Source organism: Peromyscus leucopus, chromosome 17 (assembly GCF_004664715.2).
Source record: "Peromyscus leucopus breed LL Stock chromosome 17, UCI_PerLeu_2.1, whole genome shotgun sequence".
NCBI classification, from domain to species: Eukaryota; Metazoa; Chordata; class Mammalia; order Rodentia; family Cricetidae; genus Peromyscus; species Peromyscus leucopus.
In genome coordinates this window covers 52,233,063-52,252,858 of record NC_051077.1, presented here as the reverse complement: position 1 = coordinate 52,252,858, position 19,796 = coordinate 52,233,063, and the positions used below count along the sequence as shown (strand labels likewise).

Genomic DNA, 19,796 nt, shown 5'->3' with positions numbered 1-19,796 from the left:
TCTAGAGCATGGAGCCTGTCAGGAATAAATATCTGTAGCTGAGGGTTCAGAAACATAACAGTTTAAGGGTCATTTTGAGATAATTTTGTGGGAGTTGTAAAGTCCGTGTTTAATTTCTAAACACATAAAATCATAGATAGTTGGGTAACATTGGCCAAGAGTGATTAAGCAAAATGATTCCTAGTCCCATGAAGTAACTTCATAGAGAACTTGCTACAACTCTGGTCTAAGCTTGGCAGGATCCATCCCAATTAAGAAGCCAAATTTTGGGGGGTCACCCATGTTGTACTGGTTGGGGAAACAAGAAAGGTGCAAAATTTAAAGGTCATGCATTCTTCCACTCTGGTTCTAGTTCAACCCTGTTGCACCCATCCTGTTTTGCAGAGTCAGAAACCCAGTGAGGAGACTGTGAGAGTTCATTGCATGAAGTTATGAAGATGAAGCCTGTGTTGTATTTTGAGACCATTGGATGTTGAGAGACCCAAGCTATAAGACATCTGCCATGGACCCCTGCATACAGGTAGTGGAAATAGCAAAGGAGAGACATATATATATATATATAAAGTTGCATGGATAGAGGTATCTGAGCCCTTTGAGAATTAAGCCCCACATGTCTGAGACAGAGCTACATAATTTGATGGTTTCCCTTCTGAGTTTTAGTCTTGTCTTGCTACAACATTCCCTCATTGTGTCCACATTCCTCTCTTTGTTAATTTATTCGTCTCTCATATAGCCCTTCCTGACTTCAATTCCCCTCCTTCTGTACCTCCCAGCCCCCTCCTCTGCTCCCTTCTCTCCCAGATCTCCTCCTCCCCGGTTTCCCTTCATAGAAGTGCAGCTCTCCCTGGAATATCAAGGAAATTTGGCATAACAAGTTACGGTAAATCTAGGCACAAGGCTTCATATCGAGGCTGAACGAGGCAACCCAGAGGGAGGAAAAGGTTCCCAAGAGCAGGCAAAAGAGTGAACACTCCCCAGCTGTTAGGAGTCCTACAAAGATACTAATTATTCACCCATAATACATATGCAGAGGACTTGGTGCAGACCCATGCAGGATCCATGAATGCTGCTTCTGTCTCTGTGATCCCCTATGAACCCAGATTATTTGATTCTGTGGGCTGTCTTCTCTTGTCCTCATTTAGGTTAGGAAATTTTTTTTTCTATGATTTTTTTTTTGAAAATATTTTATCGGCGTAAGTACTGGGATCTTTTTCTTTTCTTTTCTTTTTTTTTTTTTTTTTTTTGGTTTTTCGAGACAGGGTTTCTCTTGTGTAGCTTTGTGCCTTTCCTGGAACTCACTTGGTAGCCCAGGCTGGCCTCGAACTCACAGAGATCCGCCTGGCTATGCCTCCCGAGTGCTGGGATTAAAGGCGTGTGCCACCACCGCCCGGCTTGGGATCTTTTTCTATTCCTATTGTTCCTAGGTTTGATCTTATAGTGTTCCAGATTTCCTGGATGTTATGTTTCGGGAATTTTTTTAGATTTAAAATTTTCTTTGACCAATATGTCCATTTCTTCTAGCATATCTTCAATGCCAGAGATTGTCTTTTCCTTCGTTTCTATTCTTTTGGTGAAGCTCACCTCTATAGTTCCTGTTTGCTTACCTACATTTTTCATTTCCAGAATTTCTTTGGTTTGTACTATTTTTGCTCCTATTTTCATTTTTTTTTTGTTCATTTCCTTCAACTGATTTCTTTTCCATGGCTTTCTTTTAGGGATTTATTCATTTTCTCCAATATTTTGTTTATATTTTCCTTGCTATCTTTAAGGGATTTACCCATTTCCCCTTTAAGGAACTCTATCATCGTTATAAAGTTTGTTTTAAGGTCTTTTACTTGTGCTTCAGCTGTGTTAGAATATTCAGGTCTTGCTGTAGTAGGATTGCTGGGCTCTGGTGGTGACATATTGCCCTGGTTGTTGTTGATTTTATTTATATATATATATATATATATATATATATATATATATTTATTATGTATACAATGTTCTGTCTGCACACATCTCTGCAGGCCAGAAGAGGGCACCAGATCTCATTACAGATGGTTGTGAGCCACCATGTGGTTGCTGGGAATTGAACTCAGGACCTCTGGAAGAACAGTCAGTGCTCTTAACCTCTGAGCCATCTCTCCAGCCGTGTTGATTATATTCTTAAGCTAGCATCTAGGTATCTGGGTTTGGGGTGGATCTAGGTGCTAATTTCCCAGCTTGTCATTGTTGAATGTGTGTTTTCTTCCTTGGTTCATATTTGCTTTCTGGTCTTCAGGTCTTCTGGTCTATGTGGTCTATGGTTGAACAGCAGCAATTCCTTCCCCATATCCAAGTTGGAGGTTCAAAATCTGGTGGCAAATGTGGCCTCTGTTCCAGCATAGAGTCTTTGCCAAAGTTGGGAGCTGAGAAAAGATGAAGTGGGGGCATTGGGGACCGTGTGGGAGGCACCAAGAAAGTGGGGGAAGTTTTTGGGCGGGTGGCTTACATGGAATCCTGGCAGCCTGTATGTCCTTTGTTTACTACATCATCCTGACCAAGGCCTCCCCCTCCCTCTATTCTTCCCAGATTTCTGCCCCACCTCCTCCCACCTCCCCCCCCCATCCATTGTTACTCTCTTTCTCTTTAGAAAACAGTAGGCCTCCTAGGGATATAACCAAACACACCGTAACAGGATGTGATAAGACTAGACACAAACTCTCATTTCCAGGCTGGATTAGGCAACCCAGTAGGAAGAAAAAGGTACCAGAGCAGGCAAAGGATTTAGAGACACTACTACTGTTAGGAATCACACAAACACCCAAGCCAAACAACCACAGCATATATGCAGAGCACCTGGTACAGACCCATGTATGCTCCATGATTGCCACTTCAGTCTCTGTGAACCCCTATGATCCTTGCTTGATTCTGTAGCCTTTGTTCTTCTGGTCTCCTCAATGTCCCTGCCTTCTATATTCCTCACCCCTTTTCTTCCATGGAGTTCTCTGGGGGACCACCCCTCACCCCCACATTTCTCCAGAGTACTCTTGGGTAGGAGCAGTAGTAAATGTTAGATAGAAGGACAGAGGGGAGAGAGACAGATAGAAAATATAGGATAGACTCAGGAGAGCCTGGATCCTAACCCATTGGGCCTCAACTGTCTCTGCTCTAGGGTTTTTAAAGGAATGCTAAGGAGTAGAGCAAAAGACCTCCCCCCATCACAGCCAAGTGCAGACCATCTCAGACACCTGCACTCAGGCCTGTGGTCTAGTTATCCTCTCTATGCAGACCTGCTGGGTAAAGCCCAGATGTGCTCCAACAGGGCTCCCAGAGCTCTACCTAGTGTTTGGATGAACATCCTCTACATCTGCTCCAATCAGCTGCTGGAGAATTCGTCTCTAATTACAGTTGGGCTAGACACCAATTTATGATTTTAATGCAAAATATGGTTAATCATTTCATTGGCTTTTTTCTTTAATTTTGTTTTGAATAGTTGTATTTTATTCTGCCCTAATTCTCTCAGCCATCAGCTTCTGGTTCTTGCTCATCCAGGCAGTGCAAGGCATGGTCTCCCTCTTGTGGCATAGGCCTCAAGTTAGACCAATCATTGACATGGTCTAACCAGTCACCATTACCCAAACAGATCTTGCAGACAATAGAAGTGTGAGTTGAAGGATTGTATTTTGGCTGGATTGGTGTCTTAGTCCCACCACTGGGAGCCTTATGTGGTTACAGAAGATGGCCAGTTCAGGTTCCACATTCTCAATTACTTAGAGTACTCACTAGGGTCACACTCATAGGTTCTAGGAAGTTTCCACTGCACTAAATTTTTGAATCCACCCTTAAACCCCCTCCCCTCATTCCAGTTATCTCTCTCTGTATTTCTTGTCTCCATCCCTCTTTTACTCACCTGATCATTCATGTTCCCATCCACACCTGCCCCTAGTCAACCTGCAAAATATATTCTGTTTCCTCTTTCCAGGGAGATCCATGAATCTTCCCTATAGCCATCCTAGTTACTTAGCCTCTCTGGGTCTGTGCTTGTACTGTGATTATTCTTTACTTAGCACTAATATCCATTTATAAGTGAGTACATATCACATTTGTCTATGTGGCTTTGTGTTGCTTCACTCAGGATAATAACTAACTCAAGAAACTAGACATCAACAAACCAAATAATCCAATTAATATGGGGTACAAATCTAAACAGAGAATTGTCAATAGAGGAATCTAAAATGGTTGAGAAACACTTAAAGAAATTTTCAACATTGTTAGTCATCAAGAAAATGCAAATCAAAGCCACTTTGAGATTTTATCTTACACTCGTTAGAATGGCTATGATCAATACCTCAAGTGACAGCTCATGCTGGCAAGTATGTGGAGCAAGGGGAACACTCCTCCATTGCTAGTTGGAGTGCACACTTGTATAGCCCCTGTGGAAATCAATATGGCAGTTCTTCAAAAAATTGGGAATCTATCTACTTCAAGACCCAAATGCCTCTCTTGGACATATCCCCAAAAGACACTCCTCCATTGTAGCACAAGCATACTTGCTCGACTGTGCTCATGTCGGCTTTACTCATAATAGCCAGAACCTGCTGGGTGTATAAGAGATTGTGTTGATTGAAGATTGATGTGGAACACCTCCTCTACTGATGGTGGCAATGTCCCTGAACAAGTGGGCCTGGGCTGGATAAGAGACCTATCTGAGCATGAGATACTGACGAAGCAAGAGAGAAAGTGAGGAGACAATGTTTGTCAGTGGGTTTTGCCATCAGTTGCTAGCTTGAGTTTCTATACTCTACTCCCAAAATTATGAACTGTGATTTGATAGAATCAGCCAAATAAACCTGTTCATTACCAGAGATGCTGTTCATTACAGAGGATTTAATCTCTCCTGTCCCATGTTGTTGATTTATGATCAACAGTTGCATTGCTATTATTTTCATTTGTCTATTTGTAGCTCCTTAAACATGCATCTCGTTTAGTAAGACTTTTTTTTTTAAAGATTTATTTATTTATCATGTATACAGCATGTATGACTGCAGGCCAGAAGAGGGCACCAGATCTCATTACAGATGGTTGTGAGCCACCATGTGGTTGCTGGGAATTGAACTCAGGACCTCTAGAAGAGCAGTCAGTGCTCTTAACCTCTGAGCCATCTCTCCAGCCCTAGTAAGATCTTCTTAATGTTACATTATAAACTGGTTTATAAACACTTCAGGTTTCTAAAAGATGAATACAGAACTGGAATGAATACATAACTCTTTCTAGGAACTTCAATTAAAACATTTGAGTTTTTTTTTTTTTTGTTTTTTTTTTTTTTTTTTTTTTTTTTTTTTTTTTTTTGTAGCAGAGACAGGTTCTTATTAATATGTATGCCTGGTTGTCTTGGAACTCATTACATTGACCAGGCTGAAATCCAACTCAATTAAATTCACCTGCCTCTGCCTCCTGAGTGCCAGCATTGAAGGTATGAACCAGTACACCCATCTTGCCCATCTTTTTTTGTACTTAGTAGTTGTTCATAAAATTTCTTTGCTGCATACTCAGTATCACTGATCTGTTTGCTTGTCTCTCTCTGTCTGTTAATTGGCATTCGCTTTCAAGGCTATATCCTATTCATAGGGTGCAGAGATGATAGAGGTGAACCTATTCAGCTACCTCCTAAAGGAATTTGATGATTGCATTACAATTTCTGTGTTATGGAATAAGTGTGGGAAGCACCAGAATTCTATGAATATATTGTCAAAGAAGTATATATTTACTATATTGTCATTTTCACACTTTCTCTTTTATACATGTATGGGATATTTTAGAATACAGTAACCTATGATGATGTGCATATAGATTTCACTTGGGAAGAGTGGACTTTGCTAGATCCCTCCCAGAGGAATCTCTACAAAGATGTGATGGTGGAGACTTACACTAACCTCACTGCTGTAGGTAAGACTGAATTTTCCTTCACATTTTAAAATAAGGGGATAACTGCTTCTTGGTTATTAATGCACTTCTGTAGTTTTGGCTGAGAAAGAGGAAGAATGAGCTGAATAAATCAGGCATGGTTCTAAGGTTCACTTAACACAGTAACTTAAATATTGCACAGTTTCTTATAATATGCCTTTCATTTTCTGATACTATATTTTAGGCTACAGTTGGGAAGACCATAATATGGAAGAACATTGTCAAAGTTCTCAAAGACAGAAAAGGTAATTTTCATGTGCAAGGTGATACAAATGTGCCTCTGAAGAAATTTTGATGTGCCCTGGAAGTTTTAAAAGAAACAACAGTGTAATTAAGCACAGCTTTAAGAGTATTGATGATTACTAAATTCTCACAAAACTTTATACATCAATGTAAGGTAGCTGATTTGTGTTTGCAAAGTATTCTTCTAAGAAAGAAGACAGGAAAATAATGCCGTAATATATATCATCTTTTGGATCATAGCCCTGTGAGAGCTATACTGTAGAACTGCCAATCCACTTAGTTTCATACCACTCAGATACTGCAAAATGTACACATGTTGAATAGGTGATAAGTTTATATCCAAGACCTTCTAATAGTCAAATTGTCCATAGTAAAGTTGGTGTTTTATATACTTATGTACTTGTACTCACTTTGCTAAGTTAAGCTAAAGAGACAGCTTATGAGGGTTAGAAGGTTGTTGTGGAGAAACCTTTAACCCAATACCAAATGTCTCCTATGACTAGAAAGTCAAACTATGTGAATGCAATGTGGAAACCATTTATTTGTTACTTTTTCTTTTATGAATATACCATATGTCACTCTGGATACAAAGCGTGTTAGCATAGGGATATGGGAAGGAGCAATGTTCCTCTCTCTCTCCCAAAACAATTAGAAGATATGTAGTAGTCCCCACTTTGAATAGACTTGTTGAATGTGATACAAGTTTACAATTAATTGGTTTTCTGATATAATTGGGAATGTATCAACAAACTCAAACTTCAGAGAAGCCCTATGAGTACTAAGAATGTGCAAATAGTTCTGTTTGTCTGGTTCACTTTGCAAATGTAGTATGACTCATAGTCTAGAAAATTTACGAATCCATTAACTGTGGTAAAGAGTTGATTTCTTTTAGTTCTCTTGTAATATGGGAAAAAAATTCGTATAGAAAAAAGATGGTATAAGTGTGAGCCATATAATAGAGACTTTTTCCATCACAGGTATTCTTAATGAAGGGGAATACATGAATGTGAGCAAAGTAATAAAAACTTAAGTTCTGATTCCTCTTTATAATTAGACAAAATTGTAAAATTAATTAATATTGATAAAATGGTTCATCACTGTAATGATTATAGTAAAAGTTTACCATGTGCCAATTATCCTTGCAGGTACAAAAGAAGTAATACTGGAGAGAAGCCCTGTGAATATACTCAATGTGTTAAGTCCGTTGCATATCACAGTAGTCTCCAAATACACAAAGGAACACATACTGAAGAAAAACCTTATGAATGTAATCAGTGTGGTAAAGCCTTTGCACATCATAGTCATCTTCAGATACATAAAAGAACACATACTAGAGAGAAACCTTATGAATGTAATCAATGTGGTAATGCCTTTGCATTTCATAGTCTTCTTCAAATACATAGGAGAAAACATGCTGGAGAGACACCCCACAAATGTAATCAATGGATTAAAGCCTTTTCACAACACAGTTATTTCCAAATACATAAAAGAACACATACTGTAGAAAAACCCTATGAATGTAATCCGTGTGGTAAAGCCTTTGCATATCAGAATATTTTTCAAGAGCATGAAATATTTCATATTGAAGCAAAACTCTATGAAGGTATTCAGTATGGTGAATCTTTTGCACATCATAGTCATCTCAAAATATGTAAAGAAACACATACTGGAAAGAAACCCTATGAATGTAACCAATTTAGTAAAGTCTTTGCACATTGTAGTCATCTTCAAACACATAGTGGAGAGAAACCTTATGAATGTAATCAATGTGGTAAAACCTTTGCAAGAGACAGTCATCTTCAAATACATAAAAGAACACATACTAGAGAGAAACCTTATGAATGTGATCAATGTGGTAAAACCTTTGTACATCACACTTATCTTCAAATACATAAAAGAACACATACTGGAGAGAAACCTTATGAATGTAATCAATGTGGTAAAACCTTTGCATATCAAAATATTCTTCGAAGGCATGAAAGAATTCATACTGAAGTGAGACCACATGAAGGTATTCAATATTGTGAAGCTTTTGCTCATCACAGTCATCTCAGAATACATAAAAAAACATATACTAGAAAGAAACCCTATGAATGTAATCAATGTGGTAAAGCCTTTGCACGTCGTGTTCATCTTCAAACACATGAAAGATCACATAGTGGAGAGAAACCTTATGAATGTGATCAATGTGGTAAAACCTTTGCAAATGACTATCATCTTCGAATACATAAAAGAATACATACTGGAGAAAAACCTTATGAATGTGATCAGTGTAGTAAAACCTTTGCACGTCATAGTCATCTTCAAATACATAAAAGAACACATACTGGAGAGAAACCCTACAAATGTAATCAGTGTGATAAATCCTATTCACAACACAGTTATCTCCAAATACATGAAAGAACACATACTGGAGAGAAACCTTATGAATGTATTCAATGTGGTAAAGCCTTTGTAAGTCAGCGTAGACTCCAAATACATAAAAGAATGCATACTGGTGAGAAACCCTATGAATGTAAGCAGTGTGATAAAGCCTTTTCCTGTCACAGTAATTTTCAAAGGCATAAAAAAATACATACTAGAGAAAAATCCTATCAATGTAATCAATGTGGTAAAGCTTTTGTACATTGCAGTAGTCTCCAAATACATAAAAGAACACATAGTGGTGAGAAACCCTATGAATGCAATCAATGTGGTAAGGCCTTTGCATGTCATAGTCATCTTCGAATACATAAAAGAACACATACTGGAGAGAAACCTTATGAATGTAAATATTGTGGGAAAGCTTTTGTAAGTCACAGTAATCTTCAAAGACATGAAAGAGTTCATACTGGAGAAAACAATATTTCTATTGTTTTCAGCATCATGAAATAATTCTTATTGGAGAGAAACCCTGTGAACACTAACAATGTGGTAAAGCCTTTGCATATCATAGTTATCTCTGAAGGCAGAAAATGAGACATACTAGAGAAATCTTATGAATGTACTCATTGTGGTAAAGCCTTTGAATGTCATAGTCATCGTCAAATACCTAAGAGAATAAATACCAGACAGAAAGCCTACAAATGTAATCAATATGCTTTTCACAATATTGTTATTTCCAAATACATAAAATAACACATACCGGGGAGGAACTCTATGAATAGAAGCAGTGTAGTAAAGCCTTTGCATGTGACAGTAGTCTCCGAATACATAAAAGAAAACATTACTGGGAAGAAACCCTTTGAATGTAAGGTAAGCAGTACAACCTTTGTATGTGTAAGTAGTCCTTGAAGTCATGAGAAAAAAAATCATATGCAGAGAAACCCTATTAATAGTCAGTGTGTTTAAATTTTGCACTTCATGGTAGTCTTTCTGTTACATGAAGCAATTCCTGGTTAAAAACAAAAAAACTATAAGCCTTTAGATGCCTAACACCTGTTACAGAAATGAATGCAGGAATGAAGAAAAACATTGTTTTAATTTTAATTATGTGATGTCTGTGTATCTTATGTGGGGATGTGCATGTAAATGCTGGTTCCCAAGAAGTTTAGACCCTTGGACATTCTTGTAGCAGGAATTACAGGAAGTCATCAAAAACCTGACCTTGGTCCCTGGAATGAACTTTGTCATTGCTTGGCCATATCTCTATTCCTGTAAATATTTTAAAGCTTCATATATCATCTTGATGGTAGGAAATATGAAAGAACTTGTATAAGAGAAATCCTATTCATGTAAATAATTTGGTAAAGACTTTAGGCATCACAGTTGTCTGTAGTTTATAGAAAAAAAATTGTTTCATCTCTTTTTCATCATAGACATGAAGCAAGTAAGTTATTTACCATGTTTACCCAAGACCGTGGAGATCCCTACATTGTAGTTTCTATTTTGAAACATTTGAAAACATTGATATTAAAGTTTGCTTTATGAGTGACAAATCTATTTAATAAAGTTTATATTTCTTCTGTGGCTTTTGTTCATCTTTTATTGTGCTTTCACTTGGAGATAGGTAGTTTTCTGTTCAGTGTATAGAATGGGGTGCCCATCATCTAAGTAGTCCATTATTTATTTATCAGACTGTGGAGGATTATACTTTTCAAGTAAGGGTGTCTGAAAATTTGGTGGGTACCTGGTTTTGTTTTTCATAGCTTTATGAATCCTCTTGAGATGTTGTTTGTTATACAACCTGTCTTAGATGTTGAAAATTAGACAGGGATACATTTGAACTCATGGTCCTCATGTGTCAGCCTTATGAATACAAGTCTAAGGGTAGATAATGTACCTCCAACATGCACTATTTTGTCAATACATTGTAACAATGTTAATGTTAAAAAACTTAATAGAAGAGAATATAAGGAACAATACTTCATGTGTATATCCAATGCAGCATTTTGTCTGTCTGGAAGAGATATAATAAAGTAGGATAATCAGCAATCAACTGTATTATCTCATAACATAGCTTCGTATTTCTTTGGATATGTATATATTACTTGATGTTCCATGTTTCTTCATGTCCAAGTATAGTTATATGTTTTGCACTTCATCTTGAAGTACTGCCTTCAAAGGGAATTATACAGAGATGGCCAATAATGTAACAGCAATGAAAATTTTTAAAAATTTCTGTTGTGTGTGTAATGTGATTATAGGTTTTTAGGCTGTGACAGATATGTGGAGCCTGAAGACAACTTTGTGAGGTCTACTTTTTTCTTGTTCATGTAGTGATCAAGATGAAGGTTTCAGCCTTACACACCACAGACATTTCCTACTGGGCCACCTTCCAGATGCTCAAATAAGATTAGTTGAAACATTACATCTGTAAAATATTGTCTTTCTTTTCAGACTGTAAACATATTTTCATCCAAGGATAGAGGAAAACAGGACAGTTTGAATAATGAATACTGTTTGCAAATGAAAATGATATACTGCTATCACTTGTATTTTGGAATATGTTAATTCTCAGGACTAAACATTATTCATAAAACTTTCTCAGAGCCACAAACAAATGCCAGAGAATTCTCTCAGTAATGTTGGTTGCTGCTAAGCTTGATAACTTCGGTTCAATCTTTAGTACTACAAGTCTTTTTCTTATTTCTATATTTGTGCTGTGGTATATGCACACTCACATACCAGCACACACATAAATAAATTTTAATCCAAATAAGTACCATTGAGATCACTTGAAGCCAAACAATTCCTTGGCTTTCAGCACTAGAACACACATAAGGGATGTAAATAATCAATACCTATAAGTTGTCCTCTCATTGCCAAATTACATTATTATGCAGGTTTACACACACAAACACAATCCAGGCATTTTAAATGGATGAAATTAGCCAAGCCAAAAAAAAAAAAAATCCAATTATTGGGAACATATGAAATGACTTGCCAGTTTTAATTATTAGAATTTCAAGAAGTATTACTGTTCATCAAAACAATGATAGTCCCTTTTAAAATCTAATTTTATCCTTTCTGTCTGATTCAAAGATAGGTCATTTTAAAACCATGTCTCAGCTGGGCTTAGACGTCGATACACATAATCACAGCACTTGGGAGACAGTGGCAACTGATCTGTCTGAATTTGAGGTCAGCTTGGTCCATTTAGTGATTTCCAGGACAGCCACAACTATGTAAAGATATCCTGTTTCAATAAGATTCCAAAAAGAAAAAGCATATCTCAAATATGGAGCTTTTTCTAATGTAATCTGACTGGACTCTGGTTTCAGCAAAACCTTTTGTTGTTTTTACTCACATGAAGAGAATGTGGAGAGTCCATTCATGGAGGTGTAGAAATCCATTGACAAACATCTAGCAGGGACTTTCATCACCTTCAAATGATTGAAGATAGGAGTAATGAGGTGTCATCTTCTGTAGTATAATAACGTTTGGGAGCTGGAGAGTTTGATCCATAGAACTTTTCCTCTGGAATACCCAAGTGTGGTTTCTAGCCCTCCACATCAGATGAGTAAAAATTACCTGTAATTCCAGCCTCCAGTAGATGTGATACGTTTTTCTGGTCTCCTAGGGCAGCAGATATGCAAATGGTGAGAAGACAAATATATATGTGATTAAATGTTGTAAAAAAGGTTTTCTTTTGTATATATTAATTTTTAAGAAAAATGAAAATTAATTTAGATGTACATATTTTGCCTGTGTGTATATGCTAGGTACTAGTGGAGGCCAGAAGAGGGTGTCTGATCCCCTATGACTGGAGTTACAGATAGTTGTGAGCTGTCTTGTGGGTGCTAGAAATCAAAAGACAAGCCCTGTGGATGAGCAGTCAGTGTTCTTATCTGCTGAGTCATCTTTTCAACCAAAGGAACATGTCATTAAGAGCGATGTTGTATGAATGGCTAATCCTGAGTTCATCTTTACCTCAATCCTGGTCACCCAAAAGATAGCATCAGAAACTAACTTAGATATGGAGCTTAGCGAAGTTTCCAAGCCTAAATCTCTACAAAATGAGGGAAGAGTACAAATATTGATCAGGAGAAAAACTGGCAAGTCTTTTAAAAAGTAGCTGACTACAGATTGAGTTTATCTCAAATGTGGTAAATAGGCAGCAATGGGAGCCCACAAGAACACTGCAGGTGGAAGAATTAGGCTCAGGCAGGGATGAGCTCTGTATTTGCTTATACAATGCAATGTGTTCGGTCCTGAAACCCTATACACAGAATGAACAGAAATGGACTCAGCGGGTTTTATTTATATATTTGTGCATACTTAGTCACACATACTTAAGGAAGAAATTGGAAGGGAATAATTTGGGAATGGATGGACAGAGGACAGGAAAGGGAGAAAATGATGTAATATATTTTAATAAAAATATATATAAATAAATTTTAAATAAAAATGCTGCTAGTAATATAAATTATCAATTAAGAGCACTGGGTGTTTGTACAGAGGACACAGGTTCCATTTCCAGAAGCCATGGTAGCTAACTATCTCATGTAATTGCAGTTCGAGGGGATTTTATGCCTTCTTCTGGCCTCTGTAGGTACTGCATACAGACATGCAGGCAAACACACATATACATAAAGTAAAAGTAAATCTTAAAAAATGGGAGTTCTGTACAGTTACGTCACAAGTCTTGAGACAGACAGTAGTAAGGATTACTTAAAATGAACTGGTCCTCCATAGAAACAGCAATGGCCTTCCTCTGAGCCAGCCTCCTCAGAGGGAAAGGCAGCCTTGTTCTGGGGTTAGAATACCTCAGAATAGTGGTTCATTTAAGAGCACCATCCATGATTTGGAGAGGTGTCTTTCCCAAGATGTTTTTTTGTATTTATATTCAGTATGGTGAATCTTTTGCACATCATAGTCATCTCAAAATATGTAAAGAAACACATACTGGAAAGAAACCCTATGAATGTAACCAATTTAGTAAAGTCTTTGCACATTGTAGTCATCTTCAAACACATAGTGTGTATTTGTATCTTGGCATTGTTACATCTTTTAAATGTAAAAATATTTATAATATAAGTAGATCATAATGTTTTATCTAAAAGATAGATTTTGTTCTATAAATCTCCATCTGCTTAAGTGGAGTCTTCTGTCCCTATTTAAGTTGTTCAAAATATAACCTGGGGCCTGGAATGAAAAGAGACTTAAAGATGACAGCATATTTGGAATGCAAAATCTGTTCTAGGCTGGCCTCTCTTTTTCCATTGTCCAAAGCTGGGTATGCACTGTTACTAAAGAGATTTTTGTTATACTTTTAAGTGTGTGGAGTGATTTCTTTCTGGGGAGGCATATTAATTCTAGAACATCTGCACCTCTAGCCTTTTAGAAAAATGTTTCTGAGACAAGCTCTTTATGTTGACTCAGGTAGCCTTGATTCCACTCTGTTGCTCCACAGGATAATGACCTTGTTGTCCTTGTGAATAAACCAACTAAATTCTTTTTTTTTTTGAAACTAAATACATTTTAATAGAAAACAAAATACAAAATAACTCTTTCCAGAAAACAGAAATATTAAATCCTTCCCCACACATCAGAACTTCCTCTGTCCTTAGAGCATGGTTTGATACTCGTGAGTGTGCACTCATGATTCATTCCTGTGTTCACTATACTGGTACTGCAGTGAGGGGTGGAAGCAGATCATTGAGGGAGAAAAAGACACCAAAAGCCACCTCTCAGAATAAACAGTCATCTGGAAATCCAGCTTTCTTAAGTCTATCTTGTGACTTATTCAAAATTAGTCTTGACCATAATTTTGTTGACGGTGCGAGGATGGAACAGTGGACAACGGGCTCAGGTGCTGATGCCCGCCCTCTGCCTCCACAGTCTTTCTTTCCAGGTAGAGAAGTCCTGACCGAGTGATGCCAACAAAACAATCTTTCTCCCCCACCATCACTCCAAGAGCCCACTGTTCAGTTAAGCTACCTGCCTGCTTGCAGAAGCACATTCTATGGTGCCCCTTTCTCCTGATACACTGGGCTACCAAAGTCTGAATTCCCTGAACCTCAAAATTCCAAGTATCATAGCCAATGCCAGGAGTCAAACCTGCAGATAAAAGCAGAGACATCTCTGCCAGTGCTAGGTTTCCTCTTCTCAATAATAATAATTATTAATTATAATAATAATAAAAATCCTGGTTCTATCATTATGGAAAAGAAAGACTGCTAGAACATCCCTTCTTTTCCTAGTTCCTGTCCCCACTTCCCTCGAGGGGTAGCCACAGGAGACACTGTCTACAGCTGCTGCAGGGGAGTTCTGCAACTGTCCAGTAACCCTACTGGGGAGAGACAGATGCAAAAGCAAGGTGCCTGCATCGAGCCGGGAGGCCTCAAGCCTGAGCATCCGGCTCACAACTGGAGTCTAGTGCACCAGGGCTGTTTTGGGTGAATGTGGGGTAGGGGAGGGCTCTTTTGCAATCACTGATTCAGTTTTAGCAAGTCCTGGACTTCGACCAGTCTTCCAGCCCCACCCAGTCTGCCACCTGAATAAAAACTTAATGTTCTTGATTTTCTTGTGTGATTCCAGTCACCAGGAGGAGGTTGCAGGCCATGAACTGCACACTCAGGACGTTGCTCATCTGCCCAGTGTACACGCCCACGAGCTCACCCGAAGAGCCATCAGCAGGTGTGTTACAGCACGTGCTTCTGATGTCCCAGACACGCACAGAGTTGTCCATGGAGGCAGAGGCAACCAGACCGCTGTCTGGGCTAAAGGCCAGACTGGTGATACTGTCTGTGTGGCCTCTCAGTTCTTTAAAAAGCGTCCCAGAGGCCAAGTCCCACAGCTTTAACCGCTGGTCCTCACCAGCAGATGCCAAGTACTTACCGTTGGGAGAAAAGGCAAGGGAAAGCACGGGACCTCGGTGACCTGTGAAGAGCCGCACTGAGTACCCCTGTTGGGCACTCCAGAGCCGGACAGTTTTATCAGTGGAACCTGTAGCCAAGTAGTTTGAGTTGGGGTGGAATTTGACACAGTCCACATCAGCCAGGTGTCCTGCATATATCCTCAGCGGGTACGTCCGATCAAAAGACTACAGCCTGGCGGTCCGGTCATGGGACCCACTGGCAAAATACAGGCTGTAGGGGCTGATGTCCACGTCCCACACAGGGTAGGCATGTCCCTGATACAGCACAGTGTTGGTGAAGCTTCCCAGGTCCCAGTACCTGATGGACATATCATCAGAACAAGAGAGTAGTCCCGAGCTGTCTGCGAGGAACCGAGTGCTGTATACTGGGCCACAGTGTCCCCGAAGGATCTTCATCTCTGTGCCTGCATTATCTTCCTCATTCTCCTCCTCCTCCAGAGTGTCACAAGCTAGACGGATACGAGATGTGTCCACATGGTGGGGCTCTGATTTCAGCTTTTTGGAGCACAAGCTCCAGAGCTTTATGCAGGAGTTGTCAAACCCAGCAGCCAGAAGTTTGCTATCAGAGGAGATCTCTGCAGTATTCAGCAGCTGCTCTGTGTTATAGAAGGCATAGAAGCAGATGGTGGTGAGGGAGGGAGGTCCATCCTTGACCCGCTTGATACTCTCCTGCAAGACTTCCAGGGCAGCCTCATTCTGCAGAATTGGATTGGGCACATCTGGTGGCTCCAGGCCGCTGCTCTCACTTCGGGAGGAGCCACCACTGGCATAGAGCTGATAGTCTGTCCCCTTGGCAGGCTGAACGTCCAGGTGAATGTGCACGGCAAGCTCCTTGCACAGGGCAGTGTTGTTGTCGCTTTGGAGGTAGCAGATAAGGTAGTTGTAGCTATCTTCCTGGAGACGGACCACGTACTTGTTGTCCAGGAATGCACGAAGCTGGAAGTTTGACACAATGTCCTGGATGGTCTGTGTGGTTTGCAGCTGCTCAAGGATGTCCTTCTGACTTGCATTCTGTAGGAACATTCCATGGAAGCGGCTATAGAAGCTTTCCACTGTGCTCTTGGGGCCACTCTGGACCAGGTTGAGGTGGAGGTAGACAAAGAGGGGGTAGAGGAGAGGCATAACTTCATGGCTGTGCTGGGAGTCAGAATCAGTGAGAAAGCTTCTCAGTCGTCCAAACTGTACTTCATATTGCTGGGGTTCTGCCTGGCAAGGAGCTGCAGACACCGCATTGGCACAACCAGATTCTGACTGGACTGTGAGGTTGGCTGCCATCTCCTCAGGGGTCTGTGATAGTCTCAGGCCTTGCTTCAAGGGGCCTTCTGAGTCCACGTACTGCCGACGTTTGAGGTAGCAGGACACTGCCACCTGAACCTGCTCCGTGCGCACTCGTTTCATGACCTCTCGACGCCGGAGCCACAGCGCCTGCGAGGTCCGCGGGTCGGCGACTCACGGCGAAAGCTGCGAGCCTGCCGTCGGCTGCCCACTTCCGCCGAGCGCCCTCGGGAGCTCGCGGCTGGCTCCGCGCGAGGGCGCCCGGCGGGGCCGCGGGGTCTCCGGGAGCGTGCAGCCGGGGCCGCCACGTGCGGGGTCGCTCGGGCCCGCGCGCGAGGAAGGTCGGGCCTGCGCAGGTAAACGCGCGCGCACGCCCCCTAAATTCTTAAGATTAAAGAACTTTAATACCATTGAGTTTTTTTTTTTTTTTTTTTTTTTTTTTTTTTTTGATTTTTCGAGACAGGATTTCTCTGTGTAGCTTTGCGCCTTTCCTGGGACTCACTTGGTAGCCCAGGCTGGCCTCGAACTCACAGAGATCCGCCTGGCTCTGCCTCCCGAGTGCTGGGATTAAAGGCGTGCGCCACCACCGCCCGGCACCATTGAGTTTTAAAGTTACCCATTTGAGCCATGTAGTCAACTGTCCATTGTGATAATATGAAAAGGATTTGTGTGTGGAGCATGGCTTTTGTCTTCATACCAGAATAGAAATAGTTTATTATGTATACCAGAGGAGGAAATGGGATGGGCAATCAGCTGCTAGAGTCACCATTATGAAAAAGGACATGATTGTGGCAGGGGGGAGTGATTTTGTGATTTCCTAGCATGTATTAATTCATGTCATGTGAATGAACACAGACCAGATTGGTGGGTGTACCGATCTTCCTGGACTGGGAAGGTTAGCTTGAGCCAATGAGTATTTAATTTGTCACAAGAAAACATTCCTATGCAGGTATGTTTAATCCTGCTTGTCACACTTAAATCAGCTCAGAGGATTGAGACACATGCCTTTGGCTATTACTGCACAAAGGGACAAGGTTAATCAGTATCTTATAAATGCCATTCCCTCTTCCAGGGAAGGGTTTACTCTTTTCAAAGGCAGTATACTTATCTGTTTTTTTTTTTTCAGTTTTATCGGTTTTTAAAATGTCAATTATTGCTGGAGAGATGCTGAAGTGTTTAAAAGCACTAGCTGCGCTTCCAGTGGTCCTAGGTTCAATTTCTAACAACCACATCGTGGCTCAATAATCATCTATAATAGCATCTGATGCCCTCTCCTGGCACGCAGGTATATATGCAGAGCACTCATACATAAAAATATAAATTTTTTAAAAAATTTAAAAAATTATTAGCTTTACTTTTTAAATTTGATTTTCTTTAAATACATCACTCCTCTATTTTCTTATTTGTATTTAAACTCCAATGTTTGCCAGTCAATAATTTCCTTTCATTTTTCTTAAGTGCTGTTGATTATTTCTGTTTAGAGCAATACCTTGTGTAGCCCAGGCTTGCCACATGCTGTGTAGTTGAGAATTTTTTTAAACAGCTAATCCTGCCTCTGCTTCCCAGTGCTGGGAAGACAGTCCTGTAACTCCTTTCAGTCTGGGACTTGACTGGTCTTTGAGAAGGAAAAATAGACAAGTCAGTGAGGGTCCCCCAACTTTTCTAGATTTTATTGCAAATTTACAAATGAAGTGGGACCTGTGCAATATTTGAGTTCAGTGACTAACTCCAAAGCAGGTATAGTCATGGTACAGAAAGGGAGGGGCAAGAAGGAGAATAAAAGCTTCTCTATTTTAACAGTAGTTGAGATTAGCAATGTCGAGTCAGATAATCAATTTTAGATGATCAATAAATGTCCTGACTGCCTGTTTCTTGGAGTATACAGATGAGATCAAGGACTGACCTTATTGTGAAACCAAATTACTGTAGTTACACTAGTTTGACCAAAATAGATTTGGGTAAAAATGATGTGTCTCTGCCTAACAGGACTGTTATTTTCCTGTTTAGGATGTTCAACCTGAGAGAAAAAGACATGAGTAATCCTTATTGATCTCTAATATAAATCCCTAGTCTCTGGAGCACCTGGCCATATAGACTATTTCAACTTTTTAAAATATTTTTTTGGGGGGATTATAATTACTCCATTTCCACCATCTATATCCTGCCTCCAAGCTCTCATTGTTTTCCAACATGGCCTCTTTTTGCTTTAAAGATAGGTACTGTGTGAATGTAACTTATGTTTGGCTGCAGGACTTCGCAGACATCAATAAAAGGGTTGACTGTACTGGACAGTGAGTATGTAATGAAATATGCACATAAAGAACACTATCTTGGAAGTAGAACAACAAGTGCTCTGACAGACTGAACGAATTTCTACTAAAATACAAATTTCCCAAACTAGGGCCCTGTTTGCCCCAGGGTGAAAGAGCAGAGATAGAAAGTTCTGTGCTGTCCTCGTCATTTGATCTCTGCTCACGCAGTAGGGGAGCTGCTGCTGCTTTTAGGCCCAACTGGGTAATCTTGGCTAATGAATGACTCCAGGAAGACCTAGCAATCAGGAGTACCAGTGTGAAATAGATTTTAGTTTCTAGGGTTCTCCTCTGATGTAGGTTTAGAGATCTGTGAAGAAGACCATAAAACATGTCATTGTGAGTTGGGGGCATTGTCTTTTAAGCAGAAGGAGGAGGTTGGCTGAACTGGTAGATCAGCAAGGAGTTGGATAGATCATTAGTTCTGTCGGTCCATGTGGTGACTAGGGCAGTGGTTCTTGGTCTGTGAGCCTCCCTGAATGTGTATTCCCTAGGGACAGGGATGCTCTTCATGCTTGGTCATGGGAGCTGTGGTGCTTATAATATCACTGTCCTGTGTGCTCACACAAGTATTGTTTTTGGTGTGCAATGAGAAGACAGATTGGAAAATTGGAGATCTGGTTTCTAGAAGTTCTGAACATTTCATTCCACATTCAGTTTTGTGTGATAAATTTTACAAATAGTTTAGAAACTAGTAGAAAAGTGATGGAGATCATGCTTCAGCAATACTTAACTAGAAT

General features: G+C 40.0%; 2 protein-coding genes across 6 annotated transcripts in view; one reads left to right on the top strand and one right to left on the bottom strand.

Moving 5' to 3' along the window:
• Positions 1-13,868, top strand: part of LOC114709572 (zinc finger protein 431-like) — a 31,103-nt gene extending 17,235 nt beyond the window's left edge. For 3 of the 5 annotated variants that reach the window (XM_028893500.2, XM_028893499.2, XM_028893498.2), the window contains exons 2-5: positions 385-520; positions 5,784-5,910; positions 6,113-6,173; positions 7,317-10,119. In XM_028893500.2, coding sequence (XP_028749333.1) covers positions 470-520; positions 5,784-5,910; positions 6,113-6,173; positions 7,317-9,045 — 1,968 coding nt within the window. In that variant the 5' untranslated portion in view covers positions 385-469 and the 3' untranslated portion in view covers positions 9,046-10,119. Of the gene's footprint in view, positions 1-384; positions 521-5,783; positions 5,911-6,112; positions 6,174-7,316; positions 10,120-13,446 lie in introns of those variants that run through there. The other 2 variants (XM_028893503.2, XM_028893501.2) reach the window with 2 other exon arrangements.
• Positions 13,869-14,982: 1,114 nt separating this feature from the next.
• LOC114709595 (TAF5-like RNA polymerase II p300/CBP-associated factor-associated factor 65 kDa subunit 5L) lies at positions 14,983-16,905 on the bottom strand. The gene has a single exon (XM_037211791.1). It carries the CDS (start codon positions 16,868-16,870, stop codon positions 15,638-15,640), a length of 1,233 nt encoding a protein of 410 aa, XP_037067686.1. The 5' UTR covers positions 16,871-16,905; the 3' UTR covers positions 14,983-15,637.
• Positions 16,906-19,796: the final 2,891 nt, after the last annotated feature.